General features: G+C 35.7%; 1 protein-coding gene across 3 annotated transcripts in view; it reads right to left on the reverse strand.

Annotated features, from left to right (window-relative positions):
- KHDRBS2 (KH RNA binding domain containing, signal transduction associated 2) overlaps window positions 1-25329 on the reverse strand; it is a 551264-nt gene that overhangs the window by 350920 nt on the left and 175015 nt on the right. For all 3 annotated transcript variants that reach the window (XR_011529819.1, XR_011529818.1, XM_008525631.2), the window contains exon 3: window positions 13519-13635. Coding sequence is in view for 1 of the 3 variants with exons in the window: in XM_008525631.2 (XP_008523853.2) it covers window positions 13519-13635 (117 nt within the window). In the remaining 2 variants the exon portion in view is untranslated. The remainder of the gene's footprint in view (window positions 1-13518; window positions 13636-25329) is intronic.

Raw genomic sequence — 25329 nt, forward strand, 5'->3', positions numbered from 1 at the left:
ACCATATATCTTTGGTCGTATATTTTTATAACACCATTTTTTTAATATCAGAGCCTGTTTATATGCATGTGGGTATGGATTTGCAATATGAAACTAGTAACACTCATTGGCAACTTGTTTTCTTAAAGACATTAGCAAATAACCTGCTTAAATAAATTAATGTTCAACTCTCAATTAATCAGTTTGGCAGAATGTGAAAATTTGCTTGTCAACGCATGAGATAATTCACAAGACCCTTTGCCTTTGGGTAGTAACAGCATGTCTTCAAAATAACTAAGATTGAGAAGTGATACTTTTTTATTTTCCTCTTGTGTCTTGAAGTTACTTCCTCTGGCATACAACTAGAATTCTGTTAAATTATTAAGACAAACAATAAAAATGGTAACATTTTTATGTGCAGATGGATCAGGAAAATTATATCCTTAAACAAATGAGTTAGACAATCCTCAAAATAGTTAACCGTGGTCACAAATTATAGTATAATTCCACTAAGTATGGGTAATAGTCCCTTATATTTTAGAAATTTTATATAATAATTATCCAAACATAATTTTTGATAGAACTACTTTAATAACGTTAAAAATATTAGAACTTCATAACCAAATTTTAGTAACAGGTGCAATAAAATATTAGAGGTAGCAATAATACTTATTTGTCAACATTAATATGACCAACTAGCATGTATTACTTGATATTTGGAGGAGGGAGTTTTTTTGCTTTTTTTAACATGGATGACACAACAACGAAGAAAACCTTCAAATAACTTTTAAGATATGCCCAATTTATCTAACATCCTTCTTATGAAACTGTTTCACAAAATGTATCAAGTATTTTCTACCTGAATAAACCATGGCTATCATCTACTATAACGTCCAAAAAATTGTGAATAGGTAACATTATGAGGAAGTAGAACTAGGTTTAGGAATTAACTTGTAACGCCCACGCAATAGGCCCTGAGAGACAAACATTCTCCAGATTAATCATCTAAGGAAGTCTAGCCTCCGTTACACAAAAGAGCTGAGCGGTTCACCTGCATTCAGTACCCACTAACACAGCACAGAGGAGAAAAGATCAGAAATCTAAGCAGCAAAGATAGAACAGAAGTGAGTACGGCATATTAGCAGACTTGTGGATTTTCATAATCAATCTCCAGGATTTCTCCTAGTAACGCAATTATATGAGAGATGAAACTCATGGATTACAATGACATAGGTAAAATTCTATTAATATCATAGATATTTGCAATTTTTAATTTTTAAGTGTGTATTCATTTGTAGATATAAAATACTTTACTAATAAATAAAATTCCTCAAACAAGAAAAAAACATATTATCTTTTCAAATAAGTCTTCTACCTTCCATTAGAGGAAAAGATTCCTCAGAATTCCAACAAAAAGATACACATTAAACTTAACGTCTGGGGTTTAATTTTACAATAGAGGAGAAGGGAAAAAAGAAGGCAAAATATTTTTGGAATAGTCACAAGAGATTCACCACTAAACTGTCAGAGCTGAGAGATGGGAGACCTGCTTTAACATCACATGCGAGGGAGGAAGTGAAGATTTTTAATATCGCCACTCTGGTGCAACAGCAATAAAACACGGATCTTGCAGCATCTGTGCAAAGTCAGATGTAATTCTTTGGTGAGTATTCCCTTAGAACAATATAATTTTCTAAAGTATCAACCCTAGAGTGTGCAATTCTTCAGAGAAGGTTAAATTTTCCTCTCAGTTATAGAGTCTTGAAAATGCCACTGCTAATTACATGAAAATATTAGACACTTCATGAATCAATTTGGTAGAACTATTTAAATTGATGCAGATGGCTTCATTTATCTAACAGATCTAATCTCTCTGACTAGGGAATCGTATCCTCCAGTTTGCTTCTGAACACTGGGATCTTAATTTAGGGCATTGCTAGAAAGACATTCTCCCAAATCTCAATTTAGAAGTGATTATTTGCAGAATGAAAAATGAATAACTAACAAAAGAGTCTTTCATAGAACTAGTAGATGTTACTAATGTCAAGCAAACCATACCAAAAATCAGAGAATAAACATACAATCAATATATTCGGAGTACTTCTTTCTAACTTTCTAAAAAGTGCAAAATCTTGTGATAAATATATAATGAAAAAGATAATACACATGTTTTTGTGCTTTAACTTTTGATGAATACTTCCCAAATTCTCTATTCTGAAATCATATATCCATACGAAGAGTCATATCCATCCATATGAGTCTTGATAGTTTTATAGATAATATCCAAAACTGGAAACAATCTAAATTATCACGGAAAGAAGAATGGATAAACAAATTGCGAGCAGTCACACAACGGAAAACTTCTCAGTCATGTAAAAGAACAAACCACTGATAGATGAGATTACACAGATGAGCCTCCAAAGCATTACGTTAAGTGAAAGAATGAAGGAGCAGGGCTACATACTGTATAAATCAAGTCATTAAATTCTAGACAAAAACTGACTGATGGCAACAGAAAGCAGATCAGTGGTCCCTAGTGGCCAGGGGTGGAGTGAGACCCAAAGGAAATTTGGGGGGGAGACAGAAATACCCTTTATCTTGATTGTGTGATACTAACATGGCTGTATGCATCTGTACACTTAGACATGGTAAATGTTCATATATGCAAGCTATACCCTAATAAAAGTGAGGAAAAAGAATCTAGTGATCTGGCCATGGTGGTTTTAATAAAACCAATGGTTAGAGGAAAAATATCTGCACTAAAATGACATTTTTGGCTTATAATTTTAGCAATAATGTATAGCAATATGGAAGAAATTCTCTATTACAGGTGCAGTTAAATGTACTGTGATTGATTTTCTATCCTATAAAACTATATAACAAGGAAGAAGTAAGGAAACCTCTCTCCTCCTAAACAGGAAACTCTGGGCTCTAGAGATAGGAAGAGCCCATGTTGCTCCTAGTCTTCCCCTGAGGATGGGGCTGGAGCTATGAGTGGTTATCCCACTCCTCTGCCCCGCTATCACTAAATGCAGACGCTATCAAACCCCAGCGGGCAACCGCTGACTCAGGCGTCCGGAGCACAGGCTGCTCCTTTCCCTTTTTCCACCCAGGGTGCACACCACCTGGGATAAACAGGACAGAGGATGGGTCATGATGTTTTCATAAATAAATTCTATCTAAACTACTCAGTTTTATAGAGGCCAGATCATGATGAAGAACCATGGTCAACTCAATCTCGTATATCCTATAGATAATTTTATGTATACTTAAAGTAATTAGGATCTATTTTCTACTTATTTATCTTTGGTGTAATCGTTTAAGAAACATGAAGAGAAAACTTAGTAAAGTCTATGTTTTCCAATATTATGGCTGCTTGATACTAATATGCTAGTTAAAGCAAGATATATTCATGAAGCTGGTCTTTCTCTTCACTTTTTGCTTTCTACATCTAATAATTAAATATTTCCTAGTATTTCCCAATAACCTCAGGCAAATTACTGTCTGTTGGGCAACAACATATTTGGGCTATAAAAAGGAATAAATTAAACTTATATCTTTACCTGCCCTGCCAACTTGAAGATTGTATAAGCTAATGTATTATGTGCGTGTGTATGTGTATCACATGGAAGCACATGTTATACTTGCGATCGATTGAATGAAAACTATAACAACCTCTATCACCCTCATAATATTAAGGGTTGCTCAAGTTTAGTTACCATGTCCCAGATGATTATTTTAAAGTTACAGAATTGCCAACAAAACATAGTTTTGTTCATTATGAAATCTTCCTTAAGACAAATAATAATTATAATAAAATGTCCACATACTTTCTTTCAGATTATTATTACTATTATTATTAAATAAAGTATGGATAAAAAATTTTAATCTAAAATGTACAGAATTGGAATCTTAAAACTATTAAGTCAGCACAAGGTAGGATATGTCTGTTCAGTTGACACCTTACTCTCTTTTTCTTCATTGTTCATGCTCCTAGGTTGGTGGGTTGACTGTTGACTTAGGCAAGTTTTATTCAAGTAAATATAATACTGGTGATGCTGCTGAGGAAACAGACGTCTCTCACACATTCTACCAATATTCAAGAAAATAGAAAAGAGAGTTATTCAGGATTCAAACCCTGGAAAATTATTCTGATTTTGAATTATTTTAGCTTTAGAATTTCTTAAAGGTAGATAGGTGAATGGAAGAAAATTAAGAAAGACTCAAAAACATTCCACAAAAGCGCCAAATGAGAGAAATAAAATATATTTCAAAACATGCAAAACATACAAAAGAAAAAGGAAGCAGTAAGCCTACTACTGAGAAAGAGGAAGCAGCAAATAGCGGCATTATAAGCTTAGAAATGTGAACATTCAAGCTTTTGAAGACATTCCAATTTCTCTAAATCAAGGGTCACATTTTATTCGCCTTTTCTTTTTTTTTAACCTCAGATTGATGCTAGACTTGCAGATGTTAGCAAACTATGTACCTCTGGAGTCCAAGTGATTTCTGATATTTAGACATTAAGGAAAAGTACACCGAAGTGTATTCTGTATTGACATTTGGTATGCTTGCTTCTGTGACCAGCTTCAGTGCTGGTAACAAGCAGTAATGGACAACTGGGGACACAGTCCCCAGAGAACGCCTTGTGAATGGTATCTCTGGAAGTGTACAAAACATCGTCCTGGCTACAAAAAGTCAAGTGTTGCAATCAGTTGTGTGCATAGCAAAATATGTAAAACTTCATCTGTGGCCTGAGCATTCCAGGCTTTTTGACTTCACTCTGGGTGAACCAACACACAGGAAGCAAAAGTGAACTCAGGAATGTTGCTATGCATTAGACTGAGGAGCTGGCGTCTTCTTTGTCTTTCTCTGGGCTCTCTGTAGCATCATTCACTATAACCAGAAAACAGAGTTCTCCACTTTTTAACAAGGGTTTCAAGAGCTCAAACAAATTTTCCAGTATTCATACCAACTCTACTCAGCTAAGAAATGACTCAGATATATATGTCTGATAAAACTACTATTCAACTTTGGAATGACTTGTGAAGTTAAATACCTAATAAAGAGAAAACACAATACTAAGTCAAATAAATATCACTGCAACTAATAAAATTCAGAATCGAAATTAGTGCTAATAATGCACTTGAATTAAGTGCAGGATTTTTCTCTTTAGCACTCCTACTCTGGGCCCATTATCCTCCTAACTGTATCTCCAAATTCCCCGAGCTGTGCTGGAACAAGGTGTCCAAGTTTCTCTTCAGAGAACATGGCTTATATTGAGGTCAAATTTCAACAACATAAAACAAGCATTTAACCACATCTTTCTAAAAATATAAAAATAATATTAACCTTTTCATTAAAGGCTCTTCTAGAAGATTAAATATCATTATTATTTGATTTTTTAGGTAATCATTCTCACTTTGGTCTGACACTAAAATTACCCACAAAATTAAAAATGTGTTATTTCTTACAAGGAGCAAATTAGAGTTATTTAAGAAATTTTGCTTTCTAATATACAATAATTTATTCATGTGTCTACTGAACCCATCTATTCATTTGACCTATTATATAAATCCAATATATTCAGTTGGTCTATTCACATGGGTCTATTGCTTTGCATTGGTTATTCGTATGAGTCTACTGGAATTTGGAATGTGTGGGCAAAGCAAAGATAGGCTCCAACTTAAAAAAATAAAGCAAATATTAATATCTAAATTATATATAATGAGGGGTCAGCCTGGTGGCATAGTGGTTAAGTTCCCATGCTCCACTTCAGCAGCCCGGGGTTCACTTGTTCAGATCCCAGGCGAGGGCCTACACACCACTCATCAAGCCATGCTGTGGCGGCAACCCACATACAAAATAGAGGAAGGTTGGAACAGCTGTTAGCTCAGGACTAATCCTCCTCAAGAAAAAAAATAAAGAGGAGGGAAGATTAGAAACACATGTTAAGCTCAGAGCAAATCTTCTTTATCAAAAAAAAAGAGGGACTGAGAAAGAAAACCATCCCCATCTTGATCTGGGCAGCACCTTCTGTCTGGTACATTCTACGTCCCCTTCTGGGATCCATCTCGCATCCCCTATAAATGCTGCAGCACTTGCTTTGTCAGATTGTAATAAAACTAAGAAGCCTCACAGAGAAATTAGAATTACCTACCCAATCAACCTTGAGTCTCGTGACATTAAACCAGACAGTCAAAGGTGTAAAGACCTTAAACCAGCTTTATGACTGGCATAATACTTTTTAAGTAGAACATTCTATTTTTGGTGTTTGGTCTCTCATACCAAGAAGAAATCTTTGAACTGCCTTTCTTGGAAGCCTTTTCCTTACTGGCAACTTGGAAGTGAAACTTTGACATGTGCTTCAAAAGGAGTTGCAAGTGAAAAAGCAAACAATCAAACACACAAAACCCCAGAAATTATCAAAGTCTATAGTCATTGCCATGACAGAGCAGTAGAAACACAAGAAGAGAACAAATCCAGTATTTGGAAAATTTCTAACAATGTTGAGAATCTTTTAATTTTATAAATAAAGTAGTAGGAATGTGTTTCCAGTTATCTAGTGTTGTATAACTAACCATATTGCTACCAACTAACTTAGTTGCCCAAAATAACAACCATTTTATTATTATTACTATATCTCTGGAGTCTGCAGGGGAAGGATGTAGAGCACACTGGATATAACTTGTTCTGAGATCTGAGTCTGGGGCAACAGATAGGAAAATTCAAGCAGCCTGTGATCACTCAAATGCTAGAGGCTGATAGCAACCTGGAGAGCCTTGCCTGAGTAGTGCCTGGACTGGGATGATTCAAAGGCTGGGCTCAGGTGGGACTTTCCACTGGTACCCCTACAAGCCCTCTCCATATAACTTTGGCTTCTTCCCAGAGGGCAGCCTCAGGCTTGTCAGAATCCTTGCAAGGCAGCTCAGAGCTCCAAGAGACAGCGTTCTTGCAAATGAGACAGCAGGTGCACTGCCTGTTCCAGCCTATCTCCTGGAATCACGAAGCCTCACCTCCTTTGTAGTCTCTGTTACAAGCAAGTCACCAAAACTATCCAGATTCAAGGGAAAGAGAATGATATCCTATTCGTTTCTCCGTAAAAGAAATGCCAAAGAATTTGCAGCCATCTTTAGAACTGCCACAGGAGGCAGAATTTAAAATATTACCAAGACATACCTGGCCCCTTTCTATAATGGTTATATCTCATTTGAATTTTCTGTGTAGTATTTTGAGGTGGACAGTACACCTCAAGACAAAAAAAGATAGGCCTTCCTCAGTAGTAGAAAAAAACACACCATATAATTTTGGTTTATAAAATGTGAAATGTCTAGAAATTTTTATGTCTTCATACATTGTATTTTTTTAATAGCTTAATAAAAATTTCCTGCACCACTGTGTGAGAGATCTAGATTCTGTGATTTCCTAATTTCACTCCTTGTGGGAAACAGGTTCAGTTCAAATAATGAGTGACAAGTGACAAAATAGAAAAACTACTATACTCGTAACATTAAAAAAATCTCTTTTGAGTACAGTCCTTGATTTATGGCTGAGACAGAAGCTTATGAAGCACTGAGCCTAGATAGGCTTTTATTTTTTTCATTTCATTTATGGATTTTATTTTTTTTCATTCTAAGGTCAAAGCACACTACAGTGAATGACAAATTATTTACACATAAAAGGGTTGAAAATGCTAAAGTGAAAAATTATTTCTCACTAATATCATGATATATTTCACTCTTCAAATCAAACCTATTTTAATTGTTTGGTCACCCGAAGTCCAAATATATCATAGGTTGAAATACCCTTGTTTTGGTTCACCATTGAAACACGGGTTTCATCGTGTCCCCACAAGACATATATTTCTAATGCAGTGTCCCTTATTACAGGTGATGCTGTTCAGGTGGGACCTTTTAGCCTGTTACTCTAACTTCTCAGAGTTCAGATCACAGAAACAGGAGAGAAAGTAAAAAATAAAATCCCGTCTATCTGTAATTTTTGAGATGCTCCTTGTCTTTCAGGGACTCAAGTGATATTTAAGCAAAGCGTTATGCTTACTCCTTTGTCTCTGGAAGTCAAGATGGGCCACGCATTCTTTTCTGCACACGGGAAGCTGAGAAAGAAATATTGATCTACTGTCCAGTTTATTAGGGGCACAGCTAAAATTAAAATCAGAGTGGCTGGGTCTGGACTCTTGATTTTACGGGACTACAAGTTGCTTTTGTTGTTGGAGATATTAAAAAATTGAAACAAGAGTCTATATAACTAGTCCCAGCCTGACTGACAGGCAGTGAGCCTGACCTCGCGCCTTCAGGACTGGAGAGGCTACTGCGTTGTTTGAAGTGAGGCAGAGCCCCAAAGCCAAAGGAGAGAAGGAGGACTGGCGCGGGTTCATGCCCACATTGCCCACCAGGCGGCCGCATCACTTTGAAGGGTGTTAGTTGATTTCATTGTTGATGAAAATCAACCTTGCCATGAAATCAGAAAGGATTTACTAAAGTAGCCATAACCAAATACAGAAGATACAGGCTAAAGAGAAACTGCACTTGATATTAGCACATCAAAGAGAGAAGGCTTGCTTTGAGATTTATCACACATTTTCAAATAAAACTCCACCAAACAGCACTTTACTTGTAACCTATAATCACTTGCATGTTTTAAGACCACGTTCCATAATCCCAACCAAGCTTACTAATATAAATGCCAAAATGCCTTTCAATGCAACACAATTTATTTGCAATATAGCCATTTGTGGTTTCCATGTAAGCACAACAGATCGGTAGGCAAGAAATGTGCCTTCATACTTTCCAGCTGTTTCCTCTCTGATCTGGTTGTGCTCACCCCCTGTCTGATTTTCTCTAAACTCTCTAACCTTTCTTCTTGGAGATAATATGTTTATTCCTCACTCTTTTCAAAGATAGGTCCATAGAACCACTGCTTGCCTTGTATAATCTCTGCCATCAGCTTCTCTAAAAATAGCAACACTCCCTCTGAAGCTACAGTAAGTTACCCCTGAAGATTGCTCAGACCCAAGTGCTGGGGAAGCTGGCAGCTGTGTGGTTATTTAGAACCAACTGGCCATATGGTGTACAAAGGACTTAGACTTTAAAGAAATTTCTGAACTGCCAGTTAATTTCCTGATGTATTTTGAAACATTGAAAACATATCGTATATTTTACCTTCCAGATTTCTCTACGTATACCTTTTACCATCACAGCTGAAGATAGCTTCTGTTCAAGCGTTCCTGGATGGTTTTAGGTAGAACGTAGTTTACATATTTTGGGATCTGACCAATATAGGCATGAAATCATGAAGATAAGGTAGGATTTTGCTACTGGTGTTACCTTGGATTACTACACTTTATTTGGTTTTGGCTTTGATTTTCTTTGTTTACAGAGTTATTGGCTAGTTATAACTAAACAGAAAGGGATGTTTCCCTACCACCATCAAAAACAAAATAACACAAATAAAAACATTAAACTTGTTAGAATCTTCTTCCTATGCTAGACCACTAGAACTATTTTCTCTATTACGTAGTAAATTTTATAATGATCTTACAAAAAATTAATACTTTTATAAGGATTAGAAGTCTTATCATATCTATAAAAACAAAACTAAATGAGTTTATCATTCTTTCCACCTCCTAATTCAAATCATTGGTCATTTCGTAGACTTTTTTTAAAAAAAGTGTTAAACAGATCAGGACATTTAATTAAACTACAAGCTTTGTGAGGGCTTGAATCATGCCTAATTCTTATTTCCTAAACAGCATAATATTTAATCTACTGTTGAGCACATAGCAGATGTGTAAGAAATAATTTTCATATTTTATCCTGACTTAAACAACTATCTAGGTATCTCCTTTCAGCATGAGGTAAAGATCAAGGTTAAGGCGTCCATTGTGAAGCACCTTAGCAGCATCCCTAAAACAGAAAAACAATCTGTTATTTCTTAGAAAGGGGAGGCAAGCCGGTAATTGCAAACCAGGCTATTAAACAAGTTTGTCTGCAAAGGTGGCTGACTACGGGACCGCAGAGCAGGCTGCTGACCCAGGCTTTGCCTGCAGGTGCACAAGGAGTGCTAAGTAATGCTTCAGTCGTTTATTTATTTTTTCATTGAATAGAATGTGCAAAACAGACTTGCCGTTGTGCACTGATCTCCTTAATGCCTGCTGATATCAACCTTAAATCAACACAACTAACCTTTGTAGGCTTGAGCTACCAAGCACCCTTCAATGGAATACGGGCTGTTTTCCATTTCTTCTTTCAATGAGATTTGCTTCTGAGCAAACATAAGGCAAAAAGAGAAGCTATCCCTACATCTTGAGACTGCACAGCTCATATTGTAGTCACCGAAGCCCTAAAAGTCAGCAAAGGAATCTCGCTCAATCTTTCAGCCTCTCTGTCTTACTCTTTCAATCTTTGGGTTTATTCTCTCTCTCTCTCTGTTTGTATATGTGTTAATATGTCCTTCATATATAGATAAGTATATACCTATATATGTAGGTACATACATACCATACACACATACCATATGTAGGTAATACCTTTTATGTATGTAAATATATAATATATGTATTTCATTCATATATATACATATACATATATGAGTGTGTATATACACATACATACATACAAATATACATATATTTATATGTTTCTATGTGTGTTTGGACATATTAAGTTTCAATGTCTATTAGACATCCACATGGACATGTTGATTAGGTAGTTAAATATGTAACTCTAGAACCTAAGGGAGAGATTGGGGGCTAGACATACACATTTTGGGTTCTGAAGCACATAGATGGTATGAGTTCACGAAGGAAAGAAAGAAGTCTGAAGACTCTGGAACAGGAAGGATCCAATCACAAGGACTGAGCAGGAGGAGAACAGAGAATGGATGAGAATGACTGATCCCAAATACACAAATAACATTTTCAGCAGGTCTTGCTATAAAGGTGAGCAAAGAAATCAGGTCACAGCTAAACGGGAATAAATATAAACAAAGCTATGGCTACAGCACCACAATAGTTAGAGATACAGATATGGTTACAGAGAATGATACAGATCCTCCCTCAGAGTCATCACACCTGGCATTCTCTCTTGATTCTGGCTTTTCTATGGTTGGTTCCTTTTTATTATCCAGCGTTCTACATGATCATTGTATTAAATTATTGTTCCCACCACCATTAACCTCTTTTCCCTTCCTCTGTTTTATTTTAATCCATAATAGTTATCCATGCCTGAAAGCACAAAATCTATTTATTCACCTTTTTATTGTCTGTCTTTATCATTGGAATGTAAACTCCAGAAGAGGAAAAATTTTTGTCCTATTCATTACTGTGAACTAGAACTATGAATGACATATAGTGTGTCCAATAAATAATGCCACAATTGTGCATGAGTATGTGCTTGCGTGGCTGTATATACACATACACACATATATACTTCCATTGAAGAATCAGATGAGTTTTATTTATTTGTTATAATAAAATCTTGCTTCCTATTCAGGTCACGTTACAGAAAGGCAAAATAGCCGCTTAGTAGTAAATAACACAGCAGGAATTTATTTTGACTTTAATCAACTGTTCACCAAGGTAAATTTTTTCATATCCATGTCTGTGGTTTTATTTCAGCTGTGTGTCTTAACTCAGCAGTTAAGGTCTTATCTAGATCCTAAAAAATGTATTTTGTAGTGCAATACATTATTATCACTGTTGTTATTAAACATTTTCATTTTCTTCCATTTTATAAAGGAACAATGAAAATGCTCAAAGCATAGACAAACATGATGGCTCACTCAAAAAGTAATCAATGAGAAACAGGGTTTTAAGTAACAGGTAATATCAGTAAATTAAACCAAATGAAAACTTAACAGAAGCAAATTTGCTTCCCAGTAGATTTCAAATACTTATGCTGATACCTAACATGCTCACAGGGAAAAAGGAATCCAATTTAAAACTTTATGAACAGGAAAAAAATGCCCAAATATATGAGAATGAAAAATACCCATCTGCTTTAAAGACATGGAGAGACTACAGAGAGGCTCTGGGTGTGCAAAGCTGACGAGGACATTTCTCTGGTCTGTGGAAGCTTACAGTTTAATGAGACAAACAGCAAACTTCAATAAAATATGTTAAGAGATAAGAGAGAGTTTAGCCTATTACGGAAGTTCAGAAAAGCCCTGCGAGGGAGATGATACCTGATATAAATCTTAAAGAATGTGTAAAAGTATAAAAGCACACAATAAGAAGCTTACATTATAAGACTATAAGACATTAAAGAACATATGAAAGCATGGACACAGATTATTATATATCAATTTCTCCTCCTATATACAGAAAATCAAAACTGGTTTGTGACAGAGGGGAAAAAGCTTATCTCATGACTAGATATTGGTGTTACCACCTCTTAAATACTTTTATTCTTTGTCCTAAATGTTCTCAGAAAAACTGGAGGCAGGAGATTAGCAAGAAGGTAGTCATTTCTGAAATTATACACAGTATAGAGTAACCAAAAGTTACCCAAAATAGAAGAGTAGTAAAAATCATACCGTTTGCAATTTATAGAATTGACTGTCGAATCCATTCTAAAACAGCACTCATATATAGATTTACTACAATTAAGACAAAATATTTAGTGGATTAAACACTCACCAGTTCAGTGACATTTCTCTCTAACTGTATCCATTTAAGACGTCATATTAATAGTTCAAATACAGAACTCCTAAGCAATTTTGTAAGTAATTCCTATAGTCAGAAACACATGTTTGAGTATTTTATTTTCCATGGCAACATATGAAATCAGAAAAGAATGGCCTGGTCAAATGATACCAGCATAACATATCCACCCTTCCCAATGAATTTGAAAAGATCCTTCTTGAATAAATCTCGACAGTTATTATTTTTCCAAAACATTGAATTCTAACACATATAAAATTGCTATGACTTTACAAAATGGGAAAATGATATCATTCAGATGTGAAATAAATCATTTCAGACATCCAAGTTGATGTATTTCTTAGCTTATTGTTCTTCTAGGGTCAGGTGAGTTGCCTAATAGCACTGAAACATTTCAAAAATAAGTGAAATCCTCCTAGATTTGCAGATAAGTATTTGAAATTGCTTCACATAAGAGGCTCAAAGTGAAATAAGAGCAGAGAGAGAAAATGAAAGAATGACACAATGGATGTGATTAGATGATATAGTTGAAGGAGGAAAAGGGATCCAGCCAGGGAATTACAGAAAATGAACACGGACATAAAGAAACATCCTACAGAGGACACAGAAAAGGTGGGAAGAGTTGACAACAATCTACAGAAAGGACTAAAGAAAAAAAATAAAGAATGTTCTGGAGAAAAAAAGACCAATAATTGATTTCTATGAAAATAAAGGAGACATCAGAAAGTGTAAGAGTGGTCCCAGAAGATGACAATCAAAGGAAATAACGGGAGAACAGTTCAGATGGGCGTGTAAACTTGGCCCTCAGTGCTCCAGGTAACCTCCTGGATGTGTTAAACAACAAATTCAGAGTTCAGTACCTTCGCTTTATCTCTCATTGATCCTTTGCCCAGGATAGACATTTTAGCACCTGTTTCTTCCTGTAGCCTCTTCAAGGAGTTTCCTCTTGGTCCAAGCAATTTCCCCACAAAATTGAACTAGGAAACAAAATCAATAGAATGTCTGTTTTAAAGCAGAGAAAAGGAATAATTTACACCAAGAGTAACTGATGGGTCATGAGTTTTTCAAACTTTACCATGGAGAAGAGAGTCACACCATTCACATACACAGACATGCACACATGCGATGCCATTTCAGACCTCTAACCTAGGATCCATTATAAAAAGGATGCCTCTTCCTAAGGAAATGCCCAAATCAGTAATATGTTGAACATATCATTTACCTATATAATCAAATAAATAAATCACTTATTTAGGAAAGAATTAGGGATAAGCACTATGGTTTACACAATTTCTAAAGGCTTTTCCTCACAATCAAAATATTGAAATAAAATATGATTTTAACATGTCTATTCACCTTCAAAACTGCAAAAGTTAATATTTTAAGTTGATTTTTAAAATAAAATTTAATACTCATACTTGTTAAGCATGGTCTGTGCCCATAACATTCTATCCCAAATTTCATGTTAGGAATAAAGAGATTCAATTATTCTCCAATCTTACATTGTCTATGTTAAAAGAGCTGTTCTTAGGATCAGCAAATAAAACACGCCAACACATACAAAAAAGTTTCAAACACTACAGATAGAGAATATATACCAAACAATGTGTCTAAATGAGAAATTCTGGGGCGAGGGGTGTCTATCCAATTTATTCATTCTGAAACATGGTTAAAAGCAGGTGAACTAAGAGCAGTTATCAGAGTATGTTGTCAGCTACCAAAAGGAACACTATCAAACCAAACGATTCAGATAATCATTCACTGATTAACTTAAAAATACAAAGGGCTTAGAATGCACCAAAAACTATGTTGGACACATGAAGGACAAAGGTAAATAAATTAACTGCCTTAGAAATCAGAGTTTTTCTTTTTTTAATCCATGGTCCCACAGTAAGAAATACACCATACGCAATGGTAAAAGACTAAATGCTTTTCCCCTAAATCCGGACAAAGTCAAGGATGTCTGATCTCATCATCTATTCAATATTGTACTGGAGTCTGGATAGTTGCACTTTTAGACAAATAGATAAATGGAACACTATAAAGTTCAGAAAGACTACAATTAGATGGTCAATTGATTTTCAACAAAAGTACTAAGGTGATAACTTTTTTCTTTTTATTTTACTGCAGCAAGATTAGTTTATAACATATACATTTCAGGCGAAAGGTGATAAAATTAGAAAAGTAAAGTCTTCAACAAATCATGTGGGAAAAATTAGATATTCATATGCAAAAAAACAAAATGAACACCAAAAACACCCCGTTTACATCCTATCTCACATTTAGGCAAACCTTATTTGGAGATCTATCACAGATATAAACACATAAGAGAGTAAAATTATGAAGATTCGAGGAAGGAAACTACAAGAATGCCTTTGCAAACTTAAGCTGGGAATGGTTACTTAACTACAAAGCCAAGAACACTCACTGAAACTTTTTCTGATCCAAAAACCATTAAGAAATGGAACAGACAAGTCACAGACTGAGAGGAAAAACTCCCCATGCATATGAGTGGAAAATGACCAGTATCTAGAATCTATGAAGAAATCCATCAAGTCAATATTTAAACATACAAATGCACATCAGATTGGTAAAACTGAAAAAAAGACTAAATGTTGACAAGGATGTGGCACTACTGGGGCAATCACCATTGTCAATTTGAAAGGATACAACTACTTTGGAAAGAAGATGGGCAATTATTTATGAAGTTAAACATGGGGATCCACTATGACTCAGCAATTCTACACATAAGTATTTAACCAAGAGAAATAAAAGCATATGTTCACAAAGTGACTTACACAAGAATGTCCAATAATTTACACAATAAATGTTCATGACATTTTATTCATAATCATTAAACTAGAAATGAACCAATGCCCATCCAAGGAGAAGAGATTAACAAGTTTATACATAAATAGAAAATAATTAGTCACTGATTGACATAACAGCATGGATGTATCTTACACACAATTATGTTAAGTGAAAATAGCCGGATATGAAAGAGTACAGCATGTTAGAGTGTATTAATACAAAATTCTAGAGGCAAAAACAATATATGGTGTTAGCATTCATAAGAGTGATTGCCTGTTGAGAACAGAAGGCTGAGGTTGGACTGGCTGGAAAATGACATGAAGAAATCACCTGGGATGATAGAACTGTCTTGTATTTTGCTGACAGTACAGGTTTATTTTGTCAAAACTCATCAAGCTGCACACTAGCTCATACAAATATTTAACAAATAATAGCATAATGAAATGTCCTATAAAAAAATACTACTCCTTGGAGGTTTATGAAGGACTCCCACTAGACTTTTAAAAAAGTATATCATTGCAAGCTATGCAGATGTTGGAGGAGGTCACTGAGAGGATGTGACTGCTGGCTGACCTGCAAACTGGACCTGGGCAATCAGAGGCTCCTCACACCCTCCGCAGTCCTTGGAACTTACATTCTACCCACTGTTCCAGCACTAGGAGTCACTTCAAGGATGCAGCCTTGAGAGAATAAGGTTTTGTTGAGACCATCTGGACTGTATGCATGACTGAACACCGGTAAGGCCTTGATAGAAACTTTTAAGATTTTGGCAGTCAGGTGCAGAGATTACTCATCTCGCAGCGCCCAAGACAAGCCTCATATATAAGTTCCTTTGCTTCTTAAACCTGCCATCTACCCATCTGGGGTGGTCTGCCTCCTTCTTCGGTTTTTCCCTGCCCTCCTTCTTCAGGGACCAGTTTCAAATTTCACCCAAGGAACTCCCAACAGCAAACTATTCAGAGAAAGAAATGTGGAAATATCCCCCAACTCACTTAGCAGGCTAGTATAACCTTGACAGCAAAACCGAATCAGAAAAGGAAATTCACAGACCAAATCCACTCATGAAACAAAACCCACTCAGCAAAATAGTCGCATCACCAAGGCCTGCTGTCTATACAGAAAACACACGATTGAGTTGTGATTATCATAGGCACATGGGTAGTTTAAGATTTATAACCCCTAACTGTAATTCACCTATTAACAATGGAGGAAAAAAGCCTACTATTTTATTTGAACAGAAAGATAATTTGATACAATTCAAATTCAATCATTATGAAAACTCACATCATGCAAAAAATGAAGGAAACTTCCTTAACCCAATAGTTTGTACTCAAAACTAATAAGAATACAATACTAAAGTGAAATAATACCCAAAAACAAGGTAAAGATGCACATTCTGGATCTTTTACTAAACACTGAAAATTCAAACCACTGAGTAACATAAATGTTATAAATATCAGAAAGTAAGAAACAAAATATCATTCATAGTTTATATAATTATACACATAAAAACCTTAAAATAATTTCAGAAAAATTCTTGGAATTAGTGAAAGAGTTTAGTAAAGATGTTTTATACAAAATCAATATAAAAAATCAATTGTGCTTTTGCATAACCAGCAACATATAATTAGTAAATGTTTTCTTAAAAAGAGAGAGCATTTTTGACAGCAGTAAAAAAAAAAAAACAGATTTTCTAAGAATAAATTTAATTCTGTACTGTCAAAACCTTTACAGAGAACATATAAAATGCATTAATGAAACCATAAAATAGATATAAAGAGACAGATGTTCATGAACAGAGAGACTCAATGCTCTACAGATATCTGGTATTTTCAGTTACATCTATGGATTCTATGCAATTCTAATTACAATCACAACAGGATTTGGATCAATTTACCAACTGGTCCTAAAATTTGTATGAAAAGGTGAAAGTCTAAGAATAGCCAAAACATCCAAAAGCAGAAGAATAAGTTGAGGGCCATTCCTATCACGTACAAAGATCTATTATAAAGCTATATTAATTATGATAGTGGGAAACATGGAGGCCTGGGGCACAGAAAATATACTAGTGGAATCCAGAACCCAGAAACAGACTCATGCTTATGTTAAAACGATATAGGATACAGGGGGCATTACAGATCACTGAGACAGAATGATGGTCCCCTAAAGACGTCCATGTCCTAATACCCAGGATCTGTAAATATATCACCCTGGAAAAGGGACTTTGCACATGTGATTATATTAGGAATCTCATATAAGGATATTATCCTGGATTATCCAGATGTGCTGAATGTTCTTATAAGTGAAAGAAGGAGCAGCAGAGGCAGAGGTTGGAGTGACGCAATTGCTGGCTTTGAAGATGGAAGGAGGCCATGAGCCAAAGAACAAGGGCAGCTTCTAGAGGCTGGAAAAGTCAAGGAACAGATTCTCCTCTAGAGCCTCTGGAAGGAATGCAGGCTTACCAACATCTTCACTTTAGCCCATAAGAACCATTTCAGAATTCTGACCACCATAACTGTAAGATAACAAATTTGTCGCTTTAAGCCACCAAGTTTGTGGTAACTGTTACAGCAACAGTAGGAAACTAATAAACTAAGGAAAGAAGGAACTACCTAATACAGGGCATAATTGGCTCTCCATAGTAAGACAAATGAAACTGCTTCCTACACCATAACAATAAATAAATAAATATATATAGACTTAAGTATGAAAGGAAGAATTTTAGAATTTCTAAGAGAAAAACAGAGGGAGATAATACCTCAGAATTCTAAAACAAGACAAAAATATGCTAACAGCAAAATAAAAGTTGGATTCAAATTAGAAATATCTGTTACTAAAATACACCACAAAGAAAGTGAAAACATAAGTCACAAGTTTGGAGGCTATTTATGTCACACATTACCGATAGAGCATTAGTTTATAAAAATAAGTATAAATCTGTAAGGCAAAGACGAGAAATTTAATAGATAAATAAAATTATGAATATGTCACTGAAGAAGGAACAGAATGGCAAAAGAAAAAAGCATGAAAATTTCAACATCATTAGAATTTAAACAAAAGTCAAATTAAGAGCACAATGAGATATCATTTTACACATGCTATGATGGTAGGAATGAAGAAGTCAGAAACCACACATTGGCTAGAATGTGGAGCCACAGAGACTCATATACTCTGCTTGTAGGAATGCAGATAGATACAATCATTTGGGCATTGTCTTGTAAATCTGTAAATGCATTTAACCTATGTCTCAGGAATCCCATCCTAGGCATATTCTCAGAGAAATCTCAGCACATGTACAAGAATATTCAAAGTCTCAATGCTTGTAAAAAGCAAAAGCAATAGGGGAGAAACCATCAATTCAAAAATGGTGTGCTATCAACTGATACCATACCAACACTTGTCATATGTCTCAGACATGCTTCCCAGATCCCTTTCCACATATGCTTCTTTTAATTTTGGATATTCTCAATGACAGGAAGTTGCATGAGATTTGGAATGTGGGCCTGATTGGAGTCATTATTCTTGGCAGCTCATGGTGGTCAGACATGGCTGCTTTACTGACCTCTACGTGAGCTCCCACTCCGCAGATAAGGAAGTTCCACAGACCTCTCCACAACCTCCCAATTCTAGGTCCTGGCAGGCTTCAGGCTCAGATATTGACTGCTCATGGGTGGCAGCTTTCCTAAGGTTCCTTCCCCATCTCTTCCAATAGTCATTTTAGTCCCAAACTATCGATTATAACTATTATAAGGGAAATGGATTCTATTTTCCTGTCAGAACCATCACTGGTACAACTGAATAAGTAAATTGTGACATAGCCATAATGGAATATTATACAACAGTGAACATAACTTACCCAAATATATATGAAGTCTCATGAACAAATGGTAGAAATAAAATTTTGAGAAATTCAAGCTCTAGACATATGACACTCTCTTATAAAACTCAACAGGAAAAATTAGATAATATTTTACTTCTGAATATATGCATAAGTAGCAAATCTAATCCTCAAATAATGTGTAATAATAAACACAAAATTCAAGGTCTTGGTAACCTCTGGGAATAAATAGTATGTAATGTTATCAAAGGGAAACACACAGGTAATGTCAAAGTAATAGGTAATATTTCAGACTTTAATTTAACTTAGGGGTTCATGAGTATTCATTCTATCTTATTTTACATTCTACATGAAAACTAGATATATTCTGCAAATGCACTAAATATTACATAACGTTTAAAAAAAATCAAATAGAACAATTCCGGTTGAGTAAAATTTGACTGAACTTCTCTTTAATGCTCTGGTATAGACCCTCCTGCCCCATTACTGGTATTAGTGAAACAGCGAATACACAAACACCAAAGCACTCAAAATGAGGTCTTCACTGGGAATGCTTATGATTCTGAAAGGAAGAGATGGCATTTTATGCATTCCTGGCTGAGAACAGGTTATTGACAAAATATATACATGGTCTCTACTCTCAGAAGATTCTGCTCTCTGCCTTGATTATGGTGACTTTTTCCAACACTTCTATTTCAACACACTAGCTTTATTTCTAGCCAATGACCAGCTTGAAAGCAAATTGTCTTGAAGCTGTAAGAGAGACAGCCACTTGATTCTTTCACAAACTCTGTCTTTTGAAAAAGAACACAAAAGTCCAACAGAATGATGTTGTATAATCAGAGAAATCACAAAATGATGGAAAGTATCTTTTAAGAGTACCATTAATTATATAACATTATTTTAAGCAAAGAGTCCTTCTTTTAATGTGTTTTTGAAATTTATAAATGTCCAATCTACCATTTGTTTTTGGTAAGAAGTATTTATTTATCATAGTTAAGAATGCTTCTGCGATTTTCTCTCTTCTCTAATAGTTTTTGGACCCAGCACTGAGGAATGGCTCAGAGGACTTTTTTTCCAACTATTATTTGGATGGGTAAAATGCCCCAACATCAGTGAATAAGTAGACCATAATGCTCAAGACCAAGGTTCTGTAGCCAGATTGCACAGGTCTGTAAATTCACTAGCTGTATAAATTTGCCTCTATTACTTAACTTCCCCTAAGCTTCATTTTTCTTATCCGTAAAATGGAAAGGATAGAGATAATAATACACGCATAACAAGTTCTCAATAAATGTGAGTTCTTATTATTACATGATTATTATTGTTTCAGTAGATTGTAATAGTACCTGACATGTATAGTGAAGTCTGACATTGGTAACCCTTCTTTTTTTGTTTTTATGCTGTTAATTTTTTTGTATTTATTACACATTATTATTATTATTGGCTACTATTACTTGCTAAAATAAACATTTTTTGAAGGCTCACCGTGTGCCAGGCACTGTACTATGTTCTCTGTCTGGATGATCTCACAGCAAGTGTGTGTGTGGTGGTGAGAAGTGTTTACCAAGCCCGTTCCCCGATGGCTGCCTCCACTGTAAAGGATGGCGCTTCCATTCAAATGCCCACAAGGAACACTGCCAGCCTTTCTTTCTCCCCCTTCCTGGCTCCTCAAGAGGACTTTCTTTCATGAAGGACTGGACATCGTTTCTGTTTGAGGTTTTGAATCATCATACATAATCATGAAGCTGGTTACACACTTTTGATGTCATGCTTAGTTTCTGGAAATTTACTTTGAAATAAATTCTGAAAACAGCCAATACAAAAGCTGTTCTAACAAGACAGTTTTTTCCTCTGCTTTCATCCCATATTCAGTGCCACTATGAACAAAGCCGATTGACAGTCATGACAGGTGAATTATCAGTTCACTGACAACAGTTGGTTCTCAACTTTTCTTTAAAGCAAATCTCTTTTAACATAGAAAATAATTCAAACACCACATAGCCATGTCTTCAATATTTAACCATAATTTAGTAACTTGGGAGTCTCTAAGATTCTTAAGGCTTAATAGAGTGAACACAGCTGTGTTTTCAGTATGTTAAATACCTTCAAATAATTTTGAAAGTATTTTATCCACATATGTTTTAAGAAAATTAAATTTGTATATGTCAAGTTCATTTACGTTTGACAGTCATCGTGTAATAACTTTTATATTCAAAAAGTCTTTTGAGCAACTTTAACCAGATTTTAATTTTTATTCTAAAAGCAAATATCTAAATCATGTCAAGTAAAATGAACCAAAAGAACACATTTCAACAGATCTGTAAAGCAACAAAATGTAATCTGTGACAAAGCAAGCACTTATCATAAAACTGGGGACATTTTAAGAAAAATTTTTCAGGACATTTTTAACATAGTAAACTCAAGAACAGTTTAAATTAGGTCAAAATAAACTTCAATAATATTGGGAATATATATTTCAAAACTTATCAATTCATCCTCTAAGCACAGGACACCAGAGAATGTCTTATCTACAGTCTCTCATTTTACCTTTTCCTCATGATTAACAGATCTCCTTATTGCATCATTACTTGTATGAAATAAACCTTTTATTTTTACAAGTGGTATTTTTCTGGTCGCGTGTTTATAGACTACTTTCAGCAGCTCCGTTTCTTCTCAAAGAGAAGAGGCAATTCACCTGGTCTCCGTCCTCTTCTTGTGGGCACTAAGATTACACCTGCTTTGTGATGAAAGGATGGTGTTGACACTAGGGCCACTTGGTCTCAACTGCTGGTCTCAACTGAGGGCACACTCAACTGCTGGTCTCTGCTCCTGGCCTCCTCTCATTCTTCTTCCATTTGAAACAACTGGACTTGAACTCTCTCATTTCCTGATCATCAAATTCCTCTTGTCCTCATATCTGTTAATATCTGAACATTATTTTCATCTCCATCCTATTCCTGATTTGGGGATGAATCTCCTTTTTGATCAGTAGGAATTCATAGAGCTGCTATTCTGTGCTTTGGGAACTCAACATTAAATCGACCTTTAATATTTGACTCTCGTGTTTGTTGCTATTAAAATAAAGTAAAGCAATTTGGGGCAGATTGCACAGAGACCACAGTTGCAGATCAAAAAATATTCTTCTTGTATAAACAGATAGGAAAAGACAACACTTCAGGCACTCATCTCGGTAATCATCAAAGAACACTGGTGAGCAAGGGAACAGAGTTTTATTCTATTGCAAAAGAACCAAGCTACGTCTGTAGAATTAAATAATACCATTTGGAATTTACAGAGGACTTTATCAAAGAAAACCACTTTCTCTCTAACAAAATAGACAATGATGAGTATTTAAGAAAATAGGAAAGAAAAAACAAGAATGTTTTAGATTAACCATTAAAGATAATATCAATAGGTTGTCATAAACTAAATTTTATTCAAAACATATATTTATAGGGGCCAGCCCGGTGGGGCAGTGGTTAAGTTCGCATGTTCTGCTTTGGAGGCCGGGGGTTTGCCAGTTCAGATCCCTGATGTGGACCTACGCACCACTTGTCAAGCCATGCTGAGGCAGGCATCCCATACATAAAGTAGAGGAAGATGGGCACGGATGTTAGCTCAGGGCCAGTCTTCTTCACCAATAAAAGAGGAGGATTGGCAGCAGATGTTAGCTCAGGGCTAATCTTCCTCAAAAAAAAAATATACATATATATTTATATAAAATCAAGGATGGACTCAATTCAGTTACTCACTAAACACATTGGTTTAGCATCTAAAACTTGTGAAATGTATAGAGGATATAAAGTGACCCAGATATAAATACTTCGTTCAGGAAACTTACACTCCCGTGGGAAAAAAGGGAACATACATAAACTGTTAAAATTTTAAAAAGAAACTGATAAGTATGATAACAGAAGTACACATTAAGTGCTATGAGAATTCAAAGGAAGAAGAAATGGCTTCCACATGGGAAAGTTAGGAAGCTTGAGATTTTTGCAGAACCTTGAACAGGGAGGCATGGAGAAAGGCAGGGACATAAAAGGTCTCCAAAATAGGATACTGGGAAAGATGCAGTTGAATGGGGAGAAACTAAAGACGGGGGAGCCCATTGGACATTTTTTGGTATAACCTCCATAAATGATGACAGGAGCATAAAGTAGAATGGTGGTCACAGAAAGTAGAAGAAGAGATGAGATGAGTGAGAGATTGGGTGGTACCCTCAACAAGACTTCACAATTTATTGAATTGGAGGGATATGGAGAGGGTAAAGTAAATTAGTAATCAAAACATATTCTATACCCAGAGGATTGAAAATCTATTGTATTATTAATAAAATTATGGAAGACAGCAACAAAAATTTTACAGGGAAATTTGAGATATACTCAACTTCAGGTGTCCTCCAAATGGAGAAATCTAGTGGTCATGTATGGATAGACTCTGAGAGAGAAATTTGAGATGAAAATATAGGCTTAGCAATTTTCCACATGGGAGTGCTACTGAAAGTCATGAAACTGCTAGGGGAGAGGGATAAGAAAGGAAAGCCCAGGAGTGAAACTTGAGGAACGCTGACATTTAGAAGAGAAAATAAGGAAAAGGGGCAAAGAACTAGTTTCTGGACGAACAGGAAAGAATGAGGAAAACAGAAGAAAGGGAGATTTTTTATTAATCACTTAATCCACAAATACATATCCAGAGACAATAATGTACCATGTACTGTGCTAGAAGGAGTGTAGGATTTTATGGGAATGTAAACTGGAGTCATTAGAAAACTTTTCCTGGTGGGGCCGGCCCCGTGGTCAAGCGGTTAAGTCCTTGCGTTCAGCTTCGGTGGCCCAGGGTTTCACTGGTTCGGATCCTGGGCGCAGACATGGCACTGCTATCGGGCCATGCTGAGGCAGCGTCCCACGCAGCACAACCAGTAGGACCTACAACTAGAATATATAACTATGCACTGGGAGGCCTTGGGGAGAAGAAGAAGAAGAAGAAAAAGAAGATTGGCAACAGATGTTAGCTCAGGTGCCAACCTTCAAAAAAAGAAGAAAGCAAACTTTTCCTGGGAAATAGCCTTCAAGCTGAGAGATGATTGTGGGAAGGTGGGGTCGGGGCAGAGGAGGAGAGTTCTGATGGAGACTTTCCAGGCAGAAGGAGTAACACATGAGAAAACTCCAAGAGCATGACAAGTCTGATAAACTGAAAGAAATTCACTTTGAAGCCCTGAGAAATGGGGCTGGAAGAGAGACATAGGGAGAATATTCAGGTATTTATTGACCGTGTTGAGAATTTTGGTCTTCAGGTAGAAGCGATGTAAAGAAACTGAATGTCTGAACTGGAGACGGGTGCGGGATGGGTGGGAAGCAAATTGTGGCACGATTAACCTTTATCTGAAAGCATCTTGCCAATTGCAGTGTGAGCAATGGAAGGAGTCAGCAAAGGGGTGGAGAAACCTGGAAGCAATGATTTTAACAGAGGCTACAGACGGAGTTAGCCTAAAGTTTGAGAAAAACAAATTGCTCATTGGATTTGGCAATCAGGAAGAATTTTGATGCTGTGCTAAAATAGCAATTATGACAATATATTTAATCTCAGAATTTACATAACATTTCAAAATAAAACATTAAATATCAATACATATATGAACTAAGAGGTTAAATAGAAAGCCCTACCAAAAATATAAAAAGCAATTACTCTTGGTTGCCGTAATAGCCAAGATTCCCATTTGAGATTGCTCTCTTCAGAGGGAGATGCCTGAATTGGAAGGAAGCATACACAGTTGGAGAAGAAGAAGCCATTTATACCAAGTATAAAAATGCAGGTTCTTTAAAATGCGCTGATTGGTTATATCTTGTGCTTAATCAATACTTGTCTCTGAAGTTTCAAAATAACATGGTCTATGTTAAAATCACACTATATTTTACAGAACGGTCCATGTTTTACAGAAATGGCAAAGAAACTTGAGAACATATTGATAAAAACAATTGGACATGAATTTTAATAATGTAAACAAACAATCCTGCCCCAC

The sequence above is a fragment of the Equus przewalskii genome, chromosome 19, assembly GCF_037783145.1.
Source record: "Equus przewalskii isolate Varuska chromosome 19, EquPr2, whole genome shotgun sequence".
NCBI lineage: Eukaryota > Metazoa > Chordata > Mammalia > Perissodactyla > Equidae > Equus > Equus przewalskii.